Here is a 17,872-nt window from a genome sequence, read left to right as displayed (position 1 = left end):
AGATTAAGAAGCAAGATTGGATGACCACCCAGCAAAGTGAGCCTCAAGGTTCCAGCCTCACCGTGTACTAATTAGTCCGTGGGCTAAACCTGCTCCACTAAAGGTCAAGGGTGAAAATTCTTTATCACCCTGTTTTCCCTATCACACCATTTTTTAATTAAAGCAGAAGAACCAGTGATACTCTTTTTATTCCTAGCATTCTTCTTCAATATTGACAAAAACATGGCGCCTGCAGTACCCACAGTTACACACTGTGTTATGCTGCTAGCAGCTAATGTAGCCTCAAGCTACTAGCCTGAGGTGCAGGCATTTTCAAACTTAGTCTTCAGCCCTGTTTTGGTTTTAGGACTGGGGAGGACCTTTTATCGTGTTGCACCACAACAATGCTGACATCACTTGAGACTATTTATCAAATTTTTGCAAAGCTCCCCCGCAGCTGCATACGGCTATGTCATATAGGACATAGCCTATATGTTATTGCATATAGCCTATATGCAAGAACAAGACCTGTAAACAGACTTTATGTGTAAAATCACCAGTAATTCCCAGCTAAAGTCATGAGGGTTGCTATTATTTCAGTTTATGTTGCGCTTACATGGTGTATAGTCAATGTCTGGTTAATCAAACTTATTAATAATGACTATTACATACCTACACGATGCACAGAAAATGGAGGAATGGTGGGACAGTTGAAGCCTCCTGCTCATATTTGCCCTAATTTGCACCAAGCAGGTTGAACCAGTCCCTGAAAAAAGCAGCTGTATTTGCATGTTAGTGCATTCACAAACTAATTGCACAAGCTTTGATTAATTGACTCTCACAAAGTCGTCGTGAAGACTTCAGGTTTAATATTTCTCAACTCAACCTCTCAACACATATATGAGAAATTAATGGTGTACAACTCTGCTGTACAACTCGTTGATTTTCAGATGCATTAGTGGGAGAACAGATGGCAGAAATTGCTTTATGAAGGACAAATACAAAGCATCTAAAGCAGTCAGACTAACAGCAGCTTGCAGCCTGATGATTCTGCTTCTGTGGTAGAAAATTAAACAGCAGAAAGATTATTACTCCTCTCACAAGCTCGGCCCCTGGGTTGTCAAATTCTTCAAATTAATGACTTATTTAATGACTTTTCGTACTAAAGGAACCATGAAATTTTTTTTTTAGTTATTTGATTTGAGTGTAACATTTGTCTACTGATAATCTGGTGGGTAGAGCAGAACTGTAATCAAAATTTCATTTTCATCCAAAGAGTGCTTTAATACTGAGGAAAACTACTTTTAAAGTGTCATTTTCCAAGAGATGTCTGATCCTTTGAGCTCTATTTTTTTGTACCAGAAGTATGATGATGATGATCAAACAGGGGTGATTATCTGAGACAAAGACAACTGCTTACTATTTAATGTGAATAATTATTTTTATAAACTTGCTGTGCTGTAACTGGGGTCTCCCAGATGTGATATTTTATGTAGGATTACTTAAGAGCCCCAGATTCGTCAATGACAATCACCGTCTGAGTCACAACTATAAACCATGTCAAGAGAAGAAGTAATCATCTGTGTGAAATATTCATACAAAAGCAGTGACTACAATAGTGTTAGATTCATTCACACATTCATTAATTCACACAAATATCTTTGGAGGGATGATGATAAAAGGAAGCGTGGAAAGTGTGAGGACATGGAGACGAGTTGTTTACTAATCATATCAATAATTCAGCATTTATTCCTTTTATGTAATACCAAATCTGTAATTATCATGCACTTTTTTAACCTTCTGCTCAGGTGTATGGTAACATGTTGGTATAGTCTGTGTATATGTTGACTCTGGGATCAGGCCCAGTCTTTAAGTCTATCAATTACATGCAATATCTCTGACATGTCTGATTGGATTTTAATAAAACTTGATTTATCACACATGATGAACTGATTTCAAGAGGTCACTGATTGACCTTCGTGGCTTCACAATTCAATGTTTTTATCTTTTTATGCCATAGCTTGAGAACTAGAGGCAAAGGTTTTGTTTTTGTTCCTGGAATAAAACTAATCCAGATTTAATTTGAGTGTCTTTTATGAACTTAATTTTACTTGAATTGTCTCTTTATGTCTTTTATTACTCAAATGTATTTTCTGTCATCATCCTTTAAGCAATAGTTTGACATTTTGAATAACACTTTCTTGAATTCTCTCTCTTGCCAAGAGTTAAATGAAAGAAAAGTCTGATACTACTCTAATGTCTGTGCAGTAAGTAGCTAGTTCAGCTTAGCACAAAGACTGTAAACAGGTGGAAACATCTAGCCTAGCTCTGTCCAAAAGCAACAATAATTGTTTCCAGCACATGAAAACATTATATTTTGCCTCTCAAGCCATACAAAATGCAAAAAGTGCAAACACAACAGTGCTAAGCTAAGCTAATCAGCTGCTTGTTGTAGCTTCATATTTACTGTTCAGACATGAAAGTTGGTGTTAATCTTCTCATATGACAGTAAGAAAACAAAGAAGTGTATTTATCCAAAATGTCAATATGTTGCTTAAGTTCTTTTTGCTTTATTGTTGTTTTTCATTTATTTTCTTCTGTGAATCACACAGTAACCTTTGTTACAAAAAGTACAAAAATACTATATTGTTTTCAGAATGATGTGTTCTTTTTGACCTTTTGATTTCCAGAACGACAATGATTGGCCTGAGAGGAGCACTGCACTGTTTAATTCTCTGAATGTCAGGTACAACATATTGAACATTAACAATGTCTTCTTCCTCTCTAGCACAAAGAAAAACAAGATAACATGTTTTCCCATTTCCTACTCCGACTCCATTAATTGCCCATACATTCTGTGAAAGAACTTAATGTATTGGGCTAAAAAGTGCCGATTACTTTTCATAGTATTCAAGGACATTATATTGTATGTTCCATTTTCCCAACTATGTAATTAAATTCTTTTATATGGAGATCCTTTAAATAACTGAAGAACTATGACCCAACATGAGTAAACATATTATTTCTGAAGTGTCTCTGAGTCTCTGTTAGCATGCTGTTATATTGTATATTAATGCTGGATTTGTGCTCAGACCATTCTTCATGTGAGAACAAACACGAAGACAAAACCTTAACAGGGATTCGCAGCATCATTACGACCCCATCAACACAACCTCTGTGTTGTAATGGAGCCGTATAGTTGTTGTTTTAATTATGATTCTATCAGCTCAAGCACAAGCAAACATCGGATTACCAAGCCATGCAAACACTGTGTGTAACTCATAACAATAAAAAGTAGATCCAGAGATGTTGTGTTTACTTTATTACAATGCTCCTATCCAACAGAGGCAGGAGATGTGGCTCATGCAGTGACTAATTTGTGATGTCTTTTCTGGCTGGAGATATGAATCACGAATCATACGTTTAAAAAAAAAAATCAAGTTCTTCTTCTTTTCCCTGCAAGCTTTCAAAAAGACCCTTTGTGCAGTCTGCAAAAGGCTCTAATAGGTTCTGTCTTTTTTGTTATCAGTTTCTGTTGTACCACTGGAGTCTAATCAGGGTCAAGGGTGCTCAGCAGCCACCCAGCACTACTAACCATGCCAAGACACGTATTGCACCTATACATAGTTATAATGGCTGCTGAAAATTTTTTTTTTTTAAAGTGGATATTTGGAGTAGTTTTGCATCTTGTTTGGCATGATGGACATAAATATATATGGTAAAATATATGGTTTTTGCAGCGATTATAATGCATTTTTTGTTATAGACAGAGAAAGATTACCTATATGTGTGCTGCATGAACAAATATTTGTCATGAAATACATAAGAAAAATGAACAAATCAGTGTTATTACTGAACTGTGGTTGCTCTATTTATTTGAATGTGTTGCCTTTGGGTAATTGCGCCTGCAGTATAATGTACAGTAGTTTGAAAATAAATCACATCAAGGCTTGAAATGAAAACACAGTGGTTATAAGGAAAAAGGCAGCTGCAGAGCACAATGTTCAAAACTACATGTTTTCTACCTTTTATTATGAAGTTGCTGTCATTTCTATAATTAAAATGCCAGGCTGGCTCCATCACACTGAGTGCACTAATGTGGCATAATGTTGTCTAATTACAGCCTGAGCCTGTGTCTTTCTTTTCTGTATTTTTGTTTTCAACTCGCTATACAAATTCCCTCTGGAACACTTCAATGAGGGGGGGGCAGTGTTTTTACTTCACACAAATGCTTAAGTGTGTCATAAATTACAACACTGAGATAATAAAAGTCTCCATCTGCACTGAACAAAAGATTATTCATCCTCTTGACCAATGTGTTTTAATGGCTACACAGACATTTAAAAAAAAAAAAGTCTGAGCACAGCTTAATGTAAATTCAGATGTGATGTAATTTTCTGCCTGGCATCATTTAGGATTCGTTCAACGCAAATATTTGACGGGCAGGTGGCAGAAACAGGCGGACACCGTCTGGACTACTGGAAAGTAAGCCGAAGAAGAAGAAAACAAACCTGCCGCGTGTAGTCATGGGTAGTGTTGTCTTTTAACAGCAAGTCTCACTGAAGCTAACCAGGAAAATAACTACATATCCCACATGTCTGTTTTACAGCGAGACCGTGGTTTGTTTTGAATCCATAAAACTGGAAGGTGAGGTTGAGATTGTGTTTGTGTTAGGTTTTATTCCTTTAAGTAGTTAATTGAACCGTCAGAATGAGAATGGATCCAACTCTGACAGGAGAAATAATGCTCAGGTGTTAGCCTCAACGGTTACATGTGACGTTAACGTACATTTCAGACACAGAACCGTTGGACAGTACGTAACGTCAACGTAAATTTCTGCTCGTTTTGCTTCATGACTGCTAGTTTATTAGGTACACAGCCAGTTAGCTCCAGTTTGTGCCTCACATGTATCAGCATCAGCATGTATAGACCGAATATATAGAAAGAAATTCTTGTATTAAGTCTATGATTAGCTTACATCCAATATACATACAATGATAATTAACCAGCCCACACTTACCTCAGTTTTGACGATATTTTCAGACTTGTCAACCTGTTTGGATGACATTATATTCCTTCCGCTGAATGATATAAAGGACTTTTAGCCAGTTTCCCGAGCTACGATTCTGTTAACTACACAGGCAGCTAATGGGCTGCCATCTTTGTTTTGATTCGGAAACCGAGGCGCAACTTGGAAAATGAAAACCTTTTCAGTCATTCTGTGGAAGTAATATGTTTTAGAGATTAAAAAAAGATATCTGGAATTATTAAAACATCACCGACTCACTGTCTTTTAGAGAAGCTGCTAATTAAGCTACTTCTCTGACTCCAATGTGTGCTATTACATGAGAGGAGCAAACAGAAGTTAGCAGCTAGCTAAAACTAATGCTACACCACTATACTACTCAGTTGCAACAATCCTGCAATAAACCACAACCTGAGCAACACCACAACAGAGCTCGAGTTTCAGAATCGGTTTAGAAAGTGTTAAAACACATCTGAAATGCTGGACAATGAGAACAATAAGAGTCTTCAAAAAATGATTAAAACAATTTATCAATTATCAAACAGTTGCAGATTAATTTTCTGTTGATTAATTGACTAATTATTTCAGCTGTAAGAAAAGGATCATACAGTTGCAACAAATATGCAATCAGAGCCAAAAAAAAAAGCTGACATTGATAATCTTGAGGAATAAATTCCACATTTGGAGCTGAATAAGTACAGGATTTTCCAATTGTTTGACATCGGTAATGAATCCTAAATTTGTCATTTGCAGTTCTTGAAAATTTACTTTTTGTTATTTGTTGGGAAGCTCACTTAAATATTGTATAACTCAGGCCTTTAAACTTGCAGCACCTGATATAGTCATGGCCAAACCAGTGCTGTGGCTCCTGTCTAGAGCCAAGGTAACCACTGACAGCTGAATAACAGAGATCCTGAGGCTCCTCAGCTTTTCAGGGACAGAGTTAATATTTAAAACACTTCTGATATGCTGTTTTGAATCAGACACTAGATAGAAAATATTAATCAGCATGTTGGAATTATCAGTGGGGTTGTTGTGTCAAATTCAGTTCCAGGGCACCTCAGGTGAGGTTAGTGAATATTAATAGTATTTCAACATTCTCTCACACCCTCTCCACCCCATCTCTAATGTTAATAGCAAAAACAGAGCAGTGATGGAGTTTCCAGAAGATTTCAATCAGCTTGAGCTTTTGAACACACACGGACACCTGATCCCCCGCGGGGCCAGCAGCCTTTGGACTAGAAGCAAGGAGAAGGAGGAAGAAGAGGACGAGGAGGAGGTAGAGCACAGCGAGGAGTGGTATCGGGAAAAGGAGGAGGCTCTCAAAGACAACCCAGCAGAGCTCATTCTGTGGGCAGCAGAGAGGAATCGCGTAAGTGACTGAAACTTTTCTTGTTTTGCTTGCCTGCTGGTTAGCAGGGGTTAAACTGGGTCAGAGGTCAAACCATGCTCTGCATTATTCTCAAGTAGCCTCTTTGCCTTCATTGTCGCTTCCAAGAACAGGGACTATACTGCCATGAAACTAGAGATTAGTGTATCTCATGTTTACAAAAAGATTCATCATATTATATTTATGACCACTCAGCAGGAACGGCTGTCAAGCGTTCTATGGAGAGAGACAGGATGGTAACCAGATGTTTTCATACAGTACTACATACAGACAAGAAAATAAAACTTTTCAGCCACACATCACCTGCTCCAGCGGATAAACTCTGGTCCTTACATGGCTTCTGAGTCTCGTGGTTTTGCATCCAGTCGTGTTGCTACTTTTAGCTGTAACTGTGAAAATTGTGTTTTGCTGGACGTCTGACCTGCGGAAGCCAAACTACTACCACAGGAGTACGGTAGCTCCTCTAGTAGCCAAAGAGGCCCAATACCTTTTCAGAAGTTGCTTCCCGCTATTGTTGTGTCAACAGAAGACTAGATTGAGCACTACGGTATGCATGCGCACCATCGCACTGCTATATCTGTGATATTGTTTTTTGCTTTTTCAGGTAAAAATCGTGAACAATATGATCTGGCACTATCCTAGTTGGCACAATGATGAATCTGACTACATATTTAATGCTGAGTTTCAGTTGATGACAGCACTACAGACACATTTCAGTTGGTACCAAAAAGTATTGAAGTTTAAAACTATTCTGTATCTCCTGGGGTTGTCTTTGTCCTGTAGTGGCATATTCTTTCTGTTGGTGCCATTAGCATTGTATTACGTGTCTTTTTTCAGCTGTCATCTTAACAACAGCACTTACACCTCACCCTGGTTGTTCCGGCTTCGAGACATCATTCTCATCAGCCCCTTTGAGACATTCTGTCTTTTCTCTTTTCCTCCCCGTTGTTTATCCTTTTTAAAACGTTCAGCTGTGATCTGTGGTAGCTGTCACCAACAGAGGAAGATGAATTTGAACATCTGTTCATTACCATGACAAATTTGTATTGAAATGCAGGGAGAACACTTTTAAGCAGTGTTTCGGTGGTTTGTCACTTCCCGTGGGGACAGTTACCTGACAATTGAGCCGGGAGGAAACTAACTAACTAACTAAAACACAAGCAAAGAGGAAATATGCAAACTCACAGACACAAACAAGCACAGGTGGGGTATGAATACAATACTTAGCTGCCATGGCAGGACAAAGTTATTCTGATTGTCGGTGAGAAAAAAAAGTAATAAATAATAATAATTATTATTATAGAGCTAAATCCACCAGGGGAGAATGTTTAATTTGCAAGTCAGGAGGTCAAGATCAGAGGAATGCAATTAGTGATCACTTAAGCTGTTTAAATAATTTCAGCTGTTAGTGCCATGTCAGGGTTTTTTTTTGTCAAAGAGCCACATGAAATTAACCAGGTCACTCAAATTATTTGAGCATGTCACACATAAATATTTCCAGCATGCAGCAGAGCATGGTGGGAGTGTAATTTACATCATTTGTTCAGGCCACAATTCAAACTAAAACCAAAACTGTGCTACTTTAACAGCAGCTTGTCTCTGATCATGTTTGTCTTTTGTATAAGGAATAAAGGAGGAAAGAGGAGATGACTCGTTGTCACACAAGTGTTTGAATTAGTTAATCTGCCTCCACCAAACTTAGTCATCAGTCAGAGTACGGTACATGTTTGAGGATAGACTTGAATTTGTCATGGTAGAGGATCATCTGGCTCAAATTAATGTTCTTAAAGAGCTGTGAGAATTAGTCAGTAGACAGAATCGGCAACTGTTTTAATAATACCAAACATTTGATGCTTCGAGCTTCTCAAACGTGAGGATCTGCTGCTTGTTCTGGTCTCAGCATGATAGCAAACTGGATATCTCAACCTTTGGCTCCAGGAAATAACAGCAAGCATTTATAAACTAATCGATCATAAAAAATAGTTCGTTAGCTGCAGCGTTTGCGCCTCTGAGTACACAGCTGCCCCTTCCAGTTACATTTAGGTGTAAATAAATGCAGAAATTAAACTGAAGAAGGGAAAAGCTGTGCAAAAGACTTATGGTTATGGCAATAAATAACACAGAAGGAGAACAGCTGACAAAGAAGGAACACGATGAATGCAACCCCATGCAACCATCTTTCAAAGGCTCTGATGAAAAACAGTGCACCAAGTAGATAATTAACCAATGCTTCAAAAAATCAACCTCAAATTAATTTAATCTCTGTGTATATAATAGGTCTGTTCCTGTGTGATAGTTTACCTCAACACACAAAATGTTACTGAGCAAATTAATTGTGTGGCGATAAAGTCTGAAATTAGTCAACATTATTTATCTCTAAGCCATTTTTTTCCTATAATCTTTTGTTGTCTTGTGTGTAAACATTGTTTGATGTCAGTGTGATTCTGTACTACATTTGCGTCAATCAGTGCTTTGTGATTATTTCTGGTGGTGTGACTTTGCATTTAGTTTAATTAAAGACCAACTAAAGTTGTCAAATTACTGATTAGGTACAGCATCTTGTTCCTCTGTGGTGTGATCCAGGCAGGCTAAGCTGAACTGACTTGTGTCTGTGGGTCTGGTGAGGATTCATGTGTTTACAGTCAGCATCTCACACCAAAATGCACTTTTTGTACCATTCCAGTAAAAACATGTTGAAAGTGTTTCCGCCTACATACAACATCTGTCATTGAGGCTTTTTTCAATGTCACAAAACCTTAGTTTTTTTTGTGTGCTAAAGGTGTAAGCAGTCTTATCCTCTTTTCTGGTTGCATCACGACCTTATGCATCACTGCTGCCACCTTTTCAATATCCTGCATTCAGCAGGAGGGTGCATTACATCTCCCTTGTGCTCAGTGTGAGCATGTGTGTCCTTGAGGCCATGCTAGTAGATCACAAGGTACAAACAAAACCGGGCCCCGTTCATTTAGCTTAATTGTTTTTATAATTGATTTGTCTGTTGATTTGATTGAGTTGTTTCATCACTTCTCTGCAAAAAAAATTTTTTGGTTCCAGCTTCTCAATCATGAGGATTTGCGTCTTTTCTCTGCCTCTCATTTAATTGTTAGTGGTATATCTTTGGGTTTAGGATGAAACACTGTGATGATATAACCTTTGGTTTTAGTAAACCATGAAGGGCATTTTCAGTTTCAGTTTCTCAGAGTAGAGGAAAGTGCAGTCTAGAATTTTTAATTAACAGCAAGTAAAAAAATTTTTACACACATCAAAGACTGGAACAGGATTAAAATACTCAGTGATAAGTAATAATGACCCTTTGCATGACCTCCTAGGTAAACACATCTCTACAAGCTATTAGTTTGTTCCTGACCCTGAACTTATCTGTGGTTTTCTTCCAGCTCTCAACAATCCACAGGCTGTTACTTGCTGATCCTCAGCTGGTGCACTGCAGTGATGAGGACGGCTACACTCCACTACACCGTGCAGCGTACAGCGGCCATGTCAACATCATTTCAGCCTTACTCGCTGCCGGCTCTAAAATCAACTCCCGCACCATCGACGGCTGGACGCCCCTCCACAGCGCCTGCCGCTGGAGCCGGGTCGCCGTGGTGAGTTTCCTCCTGCAGCACGGAGCAGGGCTGAATGCCCAGACCAACGGCGGACTCACGCCGCTGCACCTGTCTGCTTCCTACACGGGCTCCTCAAAAGCAGACTCCGCCCACACCTTAGAGCTGCTCCTCTCTCAGCGACACCTGAGGCCGGGCCTCCGCAGCAGCAGCAGGGAGACTGCCAGCGAGGTGGCCCGACGCAGCGGCCCGCATCACTTTCTGTTTGAGATGGTGGAGGACTGTGTCAGTGTAGTACCAGTCTCATGAAGGAAAACACAGATGCTCATGAATTCTCACACTTATTTATGTACAGGTACATTAGGGCCACAGCAACAGACTAACCAATGAATGGTTTCATCTATTAAATGTCATGTTTGTGTCCAGAACCCAAAGATACTCTGTTTATTATCATGTATGACAGAGATAAACATTAAATCTTTACATCTAAGAAGCAGAAACTAGGAGACATTCTTCATTTTTCCTTAAAAAATAATAAGTGTTGATGTTCATCGTCTCAAGATGAAGCTTTTTTTTCTATTGAAGCAGCTCTTTGCTGCTGAGAGAAACTCTTTCAGACAGTTTATTGTCTTATTCAGAATTTCCTTCAATGCTCTGTCTTAAACTAGACTTCCTGATGTGTAACCTCCTCATGCATGACTGTAAGTTCACTTTATTTATTGTTGCTGTTTTGTTCTTTGAGCTGGAGGAACATATCCAGCAGCTACACGCCTCAGGCAGCCGTCTCAAGTCTCGAGGCGTTCACAGATCTCAGGTTAAGTGATTCTTCAGTGACGGCTGACCCTGCAGGAATGAATGGTGCAAGGTTCTTAAGAATTTAAACCCCAAAGGGTGTAGAGTTGTGTCTTTTGTTGCAGAAGTCCTTGAGATTCACAATAAGTGGCTGCCCTAAAATACGTTCTATGTGCTTTTTTGTGAAAAGCTAAGACTGTTATACTATTGGAACAGTAAATGCTTTAGTGTGTATGCCTTGATTTGGAAATCCATCCATCCATCCATTATCTATACCACTTGTCCTATCAATGGGCGAGAGGCGGGGTACACCCTGTACAGATCACCAGTCCATCGCAGGGCCAACACATATAGACAAACAACCAATCACACTCACATTCACACCTACGGGGAATTAGAGTCACCAACTAACCTAAGCTGCATGTCTTTGGGCTGTGGGAGGAAGCCGGAGAACGCGAAAAGGAGTTCGGCTGCTATAAATACCACAGCAAAATCTAGCTATCAATTCCAATCTATAATGTAGTGAATGATACTGATATGATGAAACGTGGACAAGTTCAGTTCAGAGTATAAGATAAAGGTAATAGTGAGGAGTCTGTGTGGGATATCAGCAGTGTATTTGTGGAATAAAACAGCAGTTTTGTGAGAAGAAAATCATTTGCTCTCTAAAAGCAGACTCTGTTTGACAAAGCAAAGGTTAAAAAAAAAGCTTCAGGGTAAAATGAGAGAATCATTATTTAGAGAATCTCAGATGTCTCTGAAAGAAAGAATTTTTCAAACTATGTCACGGTTTAAGTCCATAAACCTACCTGCAGAGTAGAGTTATACTTGTGGGACATGTGTCTCATTAAATGGTCGACCCAAATGTATTTATCAGATAAAACACAGAAAACCAGCAAATCCCCATACAGTATTTGCAAAGCTGGAGCTTTCTAATGTTAGCAGTTTAAACTACAAATCAATTACCAAATGGCTGCAGCTTGAAGTTAGGGTCAGTGGATGAACTTGTACTGTAAAAAGTGTCTAAAAAATAAAGACCTTTCTGACCTGTCAACATCCAAAATGCCATCTATTCAAAATAAATAATGTGGTTTGGAAACAGGCTACAATCTTTCTCCTGTCCATGCACTTAGTCTCACAAAACCTTCCAGGTACACTTGCTGCTGCTAAGGTCAGTATTTCTGTCAACACGGCAGGATGCTGGAGCCCGGTCTGAGTGGTAGATGAGTACTGGCTCTTCATGTCTTCACACTTGTGCAGAGAAGATGGCACTTAAAGTAAACAGCACAAGCACTGTTGTGTCACTGCTGCCACCAGTCACTTGAGAGACAAAGATAACATCCTGTGTTGTAATTGTTTTTCCCAGAGGCTTGCTGATTTCTGAGCTGTTTATTGTGAATCCTGTGCAATCAGAATATATCTTGAAGTAAATCCCAAGCCTGTGACATGGACTTAATATCAACCAGCAGCTATTACTCAGTGCAAAAAAAGCAGTAACAGCTTCAGAAAATCAAAAGTCTTTTTTGCAAAAGATCAGGTTCAAATATACTGCCCTCGGGTGATGGAAAAGTAGAATAAAGACATCCCCACCTGCAGGGAGGCTCTGCCCTGCGGGGGAGTTTCAGGCACCCACTCTTCTCTTTCAGAGTTAACGCAGAAAAGAGAAATTTGCAGGAAGCTCCTGCTGTGCACCCACAGGCCTCTTTTATGTAATGTTACTTTGTTTTATTTAAGAAGTGAAGTTACAATCAGAATATAATACAGCACTGGGGTTGTTAGACTTCCAGGGCCTGATAATATAAGGTTGATTTTGTGTAGGCATGAAACGTTTTGTTGACATCGATTTGAAGGGTGAAAACAGGGCAGTGCTTTATTCATTTATTATTTTCTAGCCATTTCTTAAAGAATGCTGAGGGTGCGCAAATGACCAGTTGCTACTTTTAGGGGGAAATTAACAGTTTGATTTATTTACATTCAGATAGTTTCAATTAATTGATTGTACCTTTTTTTTCCTCCACCAGAGAAACTGCATGTTTGTTAGTGTACTGCAAGTCAGTTTAACATCCAACGAATGTACAAGCCTTTACAGGCCTTTTTTTCCTATATAGATTTAGACAACATACTTTAACAAACACAGAATAAATTCCCATACCTCCATACAAAACAAAATTCCAGTAGTTAAATGGTATAGATCTGTATTTACCTTTGTTGTCCTTTCCAAGAAGCTTCCTAGATAATTAGGAAAACAATTTGTAAAACGAGGCGTAACTGGAGTTCAATAGGACTTGTTGAAAGAGTTTACATTGTTTCTCAGGCTCGTTGTGACTTGAAATTGATTTGATTTCAGTAGTAAATGGCCAACGACTGACCGGGTGAGAAAGTTTTGGCAAGTTGAAGTGAAAAGTGTATAGAGAGAAGATTCTGTGATCTCGTTTGATTGAGTTTGATTTCTGCCTTTGGCCTTTGCAGAGGAGAGAGGAGAGGCAGCCTGCGGGTGGAAGACCCGGGGTCATATACAATATTATAAATATAAAATTTCAAATTATTGCACCTTTTCCATGCCACCTACTAACATCTGGAGTAATGTAATTAGAGTTGTTGCAGAAAGTTTAAACTGGATCAGATATAGATTCAAACAGCATCAGCATCCTAGAGGAGTCCGTAGCTCCAGGCAATGAGAGAGGAAAGTCTTAACCCCTCTCAGACATTAGCACATGGAGGAGGTGCAATCATACTGTATGTGAATGAGAGAACTGTCCCCAGCTTTCTGAAAATAGTCTGTAATGTTCAGTCTACAATCTCCAAATGGTTTTTAAGCCAAATGTAAGGTCAGTTCCGACAGCATCAGTCATTTACATGTATATGAATCTGCTGTTTTCCTTGTGCTCTTACAGAAAAATGTTTTAAATTAGCTTGACTAAAAGGTGTGACAAGATGTACATTTGGACTATAAATTTAGCAACTCTCTGATGTTGACTGCGTCTAGTGGACAGCAGGCAACAGTATTTCTCTTTTCTGCATTTCATGAGTGATTAAACGTACATTTAAGTACCTGCAGAGCTGGATCGTAACACATAGCTTCATTTTATGCGGCATGCATAACCATGAAGAGGCTGCGATGTTGGAGCAGTGGAGGGGTCACTTAAATCAGATGGTCTACATCTTTCTGTAGAGACTTTGTCTTTGAAGATAATGAAGGTTCACATCTTCAGAGAGCTGCTTGAAGGTTAAGACCTGGTTTAATGTAGATTCATGTTAAGCTTGAGAAAAGGGTTGGAGCTGGAGGTAATGGTCAAGGTTTTGGTTGTTGGCTTGAGAATGCATTATTTCAACGACGGACCGTGCAACAATAATAATAATAATAATCATTTCTATGCATGACTCTCTTCAGCTGTTGTTTTAGCAACTTTATTGGGTCCATCAGTGTTTCTTAGTCAAGTTGCAGAACATGAGTGATAAAGACTCCCTTCACATTACACATGCAGCTTCAACAAGATCACAAATTTATGATTTTTTTTATGATGCAGTAAAATCACAGCCAGCATGACTCAAATAACAGAACAGAAAGTATACACCACATAGACATATACACAGAAGGAAAATGAAATGGTAAATTGACTGTACTTATATAGCGCTTTTCTAGTCTTTATGACCACTCAAAGCACTTCACACTACAGATCACATTCACCCTATTCACACACACATTCATACAGCACCTCTATACAACAGTGCTTTCTAGCAGAGACATACACATTCACACACCGATGACAAACATCGGAGGCAACTTGGGGTTCAGTATCTTGCCCAAGGATACTTCGGCATGCGGACTGGAGGAGCCAGGAATCGAACCACCAACCTTCTGATTGGTGGACGACTGCTCTACCTCCTGAGCCACAGCCACAACAAATTAGCTTCTCTATAAACGGTGGTTTTCAAATATGCACCAAAACCAGTTAAACTTTGCTGAGCTGAAATCCTCAGGCAAGCTGTTTCAAAGTCTCCCGTCGTCCCCATCCTCGATGTACCAGCACAGCTGCAACATGTGTGTTTGATGAGGTACATTTATGCAATGGAGGGGGGGTGGGGGGCGGTTGATGAATGGTTAACATTTAATCATTGAGGCAGCTGGGGAACACTCACCCATGCACCAATCAGAAATTAATTCTACTTCAAGTTCAACCCTGATCACGTCATTGAGTTTGTCACCTGCACCTCCTGGTGCTGTGAGGACACCACATCATACAGACTCGAAGGAGGAGTTCAGACATTGGCATTAAAAGCAGAGTGAAGCAGCGTCTGTATTTTATCCATTACACCCCCGCACATAATCATTTGAGCGTCTGTCAGTTTTCAGTTTATCATGTGTCACTTGGTGCATCTAGAAACGTAATCTAAGAAAGACATAGATTTCTTTTTCAAAGAACACAGCTTTGTTCCTGGTGTGTAATTTTGCTTCGGTCAATAAGAGAGCAAAAAAGTAACAGCATGAATGTCCTTAATGTCTTTAACAGTCTTTGTTATTTTTCAGCTAATTTAACAAAAAAATCAAAACAGCAATCACAGTACTGAGCTGGAGTGTGTAGATGGCACAGGCATCATTAGAACTAGCTACAAAAATGACAATATGTCTATACTGTATCACAGTCCTCACTGAAATGGGCTAAAACCTAATAAAGGAAAGAAGGTAAATTGAGAGTAAATGATATGTTAAAAACTCTAGTCAGTTATGTGGGTGATAGTGTTATTCAGTGTGAATGTGTGCAGTGAATATTGTTAAATCCTAAGCAGTTTTCAAAAGTTTTGACAGATTTAAAGGTTTAAAATCTTTGAATAGTAGAGTATTTAGTATTCAGTCTTTTACACTAAGCACTTTTAATTGTGTCTCCCTCACAATGGAGGTAATCACCTTTTTGCAGTTAGTGCCACAAAAAAAATCAAACCAACGCTGTGTCTGTTCTTTGTGGAATAGACTTAGACCTCATAATAGCTGTGAATAGAAGCTCAGAGAAGCTTTTAGACTCAGCAACAGCCCTGTAACTAAATATAAAGTATTTGAATGAATAGTCAACAGAAAACATTGTTGTTTCTCTTGCAGACTATTATGTCTTCTTCCACAAAATTCACTGTAATCACTGCAGTCAACAAATGATTCCCTCTCATGGTTCAACAGCATTTAAACAAGCAGTGTTTATAAAATCTTTGTGAAATAAAGTTATCTGGTATAATTGTGGATCCTAGCTTCCCAAAAACATTTGGTGTATTTTGGATTAAAGGAATAGTGAGACATTACTTTTAAAAGGTGCTATATGTAAGTTTTTGCTATCACTTTTAGAAAAAAAACAGGACTTTAGCATCAAAATGTATTAATTTACCTATCAACAAAGCAATGACAATATCAACTCTTGTGCTATTTCTATCACTCACTCTCTTCTACTGAAGTTAGCATGCTAACCAGCTAGCCCCAACCCATCCTGTTTCATAATGCTGTAATAGTGAGTCACTGTAGCATCTAGCCTGGTGGCACTGAAGCTCTTTGAAGGTAAACACCTGTTAATGCCAATGTTGGCCTTTAGCAAAAATGTAAATATAGCACCTAATGTAAAAGTATGAAGCTGCAGTCAGGAGGTTATCAAGCACACGGCAGGACAGGACTCCAAATGCAGAACTCAAACACAATCAAAGTTCAGGTTCTTTATTACAAGCAAAAGTCCAGTACACGAGTAGGCAGTCCGATAAGGCAACAGTGTCCAAAGGGAATAGGCGAAAATCCAAAATCAGGTAAACAGGCAACGGTCAGGAACACAAGAAGTCAAAAAACAGGAAACAATGCTGGAAAGCTGACACGAGGGACAAGACAATCTGGCAACTGCCAAGAAGAAGAGACGCTGACTAAATACACCTAGACAAGGAGATAACGAGACACAGGTGAAACACATAAGGGCGGGGACAGTAATCAAGACAAGGAAGTAAAGAGAACTGGAGTAACCAAGGGACAGGAAACAGGAAGACAAGACAAAAATACCAAAATAAAACAGGAAACATTCAAACCCTGACAGTACCCCCCCCTCTACGGCCGGCACCTGACGGCCCAGGATCCTGAGGGTGCTGGCGGAGAAAGTCTCTAATAAGAGTGGGGTCCAGGATGTCCTTGGCTGCAACCCATGACCTCTCCTCCGGACCATAACCCTCCCAGTCCACCAAGTATTGAAGCTGGCGTCCACGGCGACGGGATGCGAGGAGTCTCCTCACAGAATATACAGGGCCACCGTCGATGAGCCGGGGGGGTGGAGGGGGTCTGGTGGCAGGGACCAGCCCACTCACCTTAACAGGTTTCACACGACTAACATGGAAGGTTGGGTGTACCCTCATGGTCCTGGGGAGCTTTAGTCTCACAGCAAGAGGATTAATAACTTTAGACACTGGGAAAGGACCCACAAAGCGAGGAGCCAACTTACGGCACTCGACTCGGAGAGGAAGATCCCTTGTGGAGAGCCAGACCCTTTGCCCAGTTCTGTAAGTGGGAGCAGGAATTCTGCGCCGATCTGCTGCCTTCTTATAGGTCAGGGAACTTTTCAACAAGGCCCGACGAGCTCGAACCCATGCAGCCCGGCAACGGCGGACCAAAGTGTGGGCGGATGGAACAGAGACTTCCTGCTCAAGGGACGGAAAGACAGGAGGCTGGTAACCATACACGCAAAAAAATGGAGACATACCAGTAGAGGAGCAGGGCAAAGAGTTGTGGGCGTACTCCACCCAGGGAAGGAACCGGCACCAGGAAGATGGGCTCTGGGAGGTCACACAACGGAGGACTGTCTCCAACTCCTGGTTTAACCTCTCTGTCTGGCCGTTGGACTCAGGGTGGTACCCAGAGGATAGGCTGGCAGAGGCCCCCACCAATTTGCAGAAGTCCCTCCAGAATCGGGCAACGAACTGTGGCCCTCGATCCGACACAATGTCCTTAGGAAAACCGTGGAGACGGACAACATTGTATAGAATGGCCTCGGCTGTCTCCTTAGCTGAGGGAAGCTTGGACATGGGCACAAAATGAACCATCTTTGAGAACCTGTCCACAATGGTTAAGATGGTGGTATTACCTTCAGAGGGGGGCAGGCCTGTGACAAA

The 17,872-nt window shown here is 40.1% G+C and overlaps 2 protein-coding genes across 3 annotated transcripts; one reads left to right on the top strand and one right to left on the bottom strand.

Moving 5' to 3' along the window:
* Positions 1–4,516: 4,516 nt before the first annotated feature.
* On the top strand, positions 4,517–10,458 carry LOC108894516 (ankyrin repeat domain-containing protein 49). 2 transcript variants are annotated; one of them, XM_018693181.2, is made up of 3 exons: positions 4,517–4,626; positions 6,143–6,377; positions 9,791–10,458. In XM_018693181.2, exons 2-3 carry the CDS (start codon positions 6,159–6,161, stop codon positions 10,265–10,267), a joined length of 696 nt encoding a protein of 231 aa, XP_018548697.1. In that variant the 5' UTR covers positions 4,517–4,626; positions 6,143–6,158; the 3' UTR covers positions 10,268–10,458. The 2 variants fall into 2 exon arrangements, with proteins under 2 accessions (XP_018548697.1, XP_018548698.1); XM_018693182.2 differs by having other exon boundaries at positions 4,587–4,626; positions 6,152–6,377.
* A 5,968-nt stretch (positions 10,459–16,426) lies between these two features.
* LOC127140244 (uncharacterized) lies at positions 16,427–17,590 on the bottom strand. Its single transcript, XM_051068237.1, has one exon. It carries the CDS (start codon positions 17,459–17,461, stop codon positions 16,793–16,795), a length of 669 nt encoding a protein of 222 aa, XP_050924194.1. The 5' UTR covers positions 17,462–17,590; the 3' UTR covers positions 16,427–16,792.
* Between the last annotated feature and the right edge of the window lie 282 nt (positions 17,591–17,872).

This window comes from Lates calcarifer, unplaced genomic scaffold (genome assembly GCF_001640805.2).
Source record: "Lates calcarifer isolate ASB-BC8 unplaced genomic scaffold, TLL_Latcal_v3 _unitig_363_quiver_1525, whole genome shotgun sequence".
Lineage (NCBI taxonomy): Eukaryota > Metazoa > Chordata > Actinopteri > Centropomidae > Lates > Lates calcarifer.
Note: the sequence above shows the minus strand (reverse complement) of the source record. Positions and strands in the feature narration are given on the sequence as shown.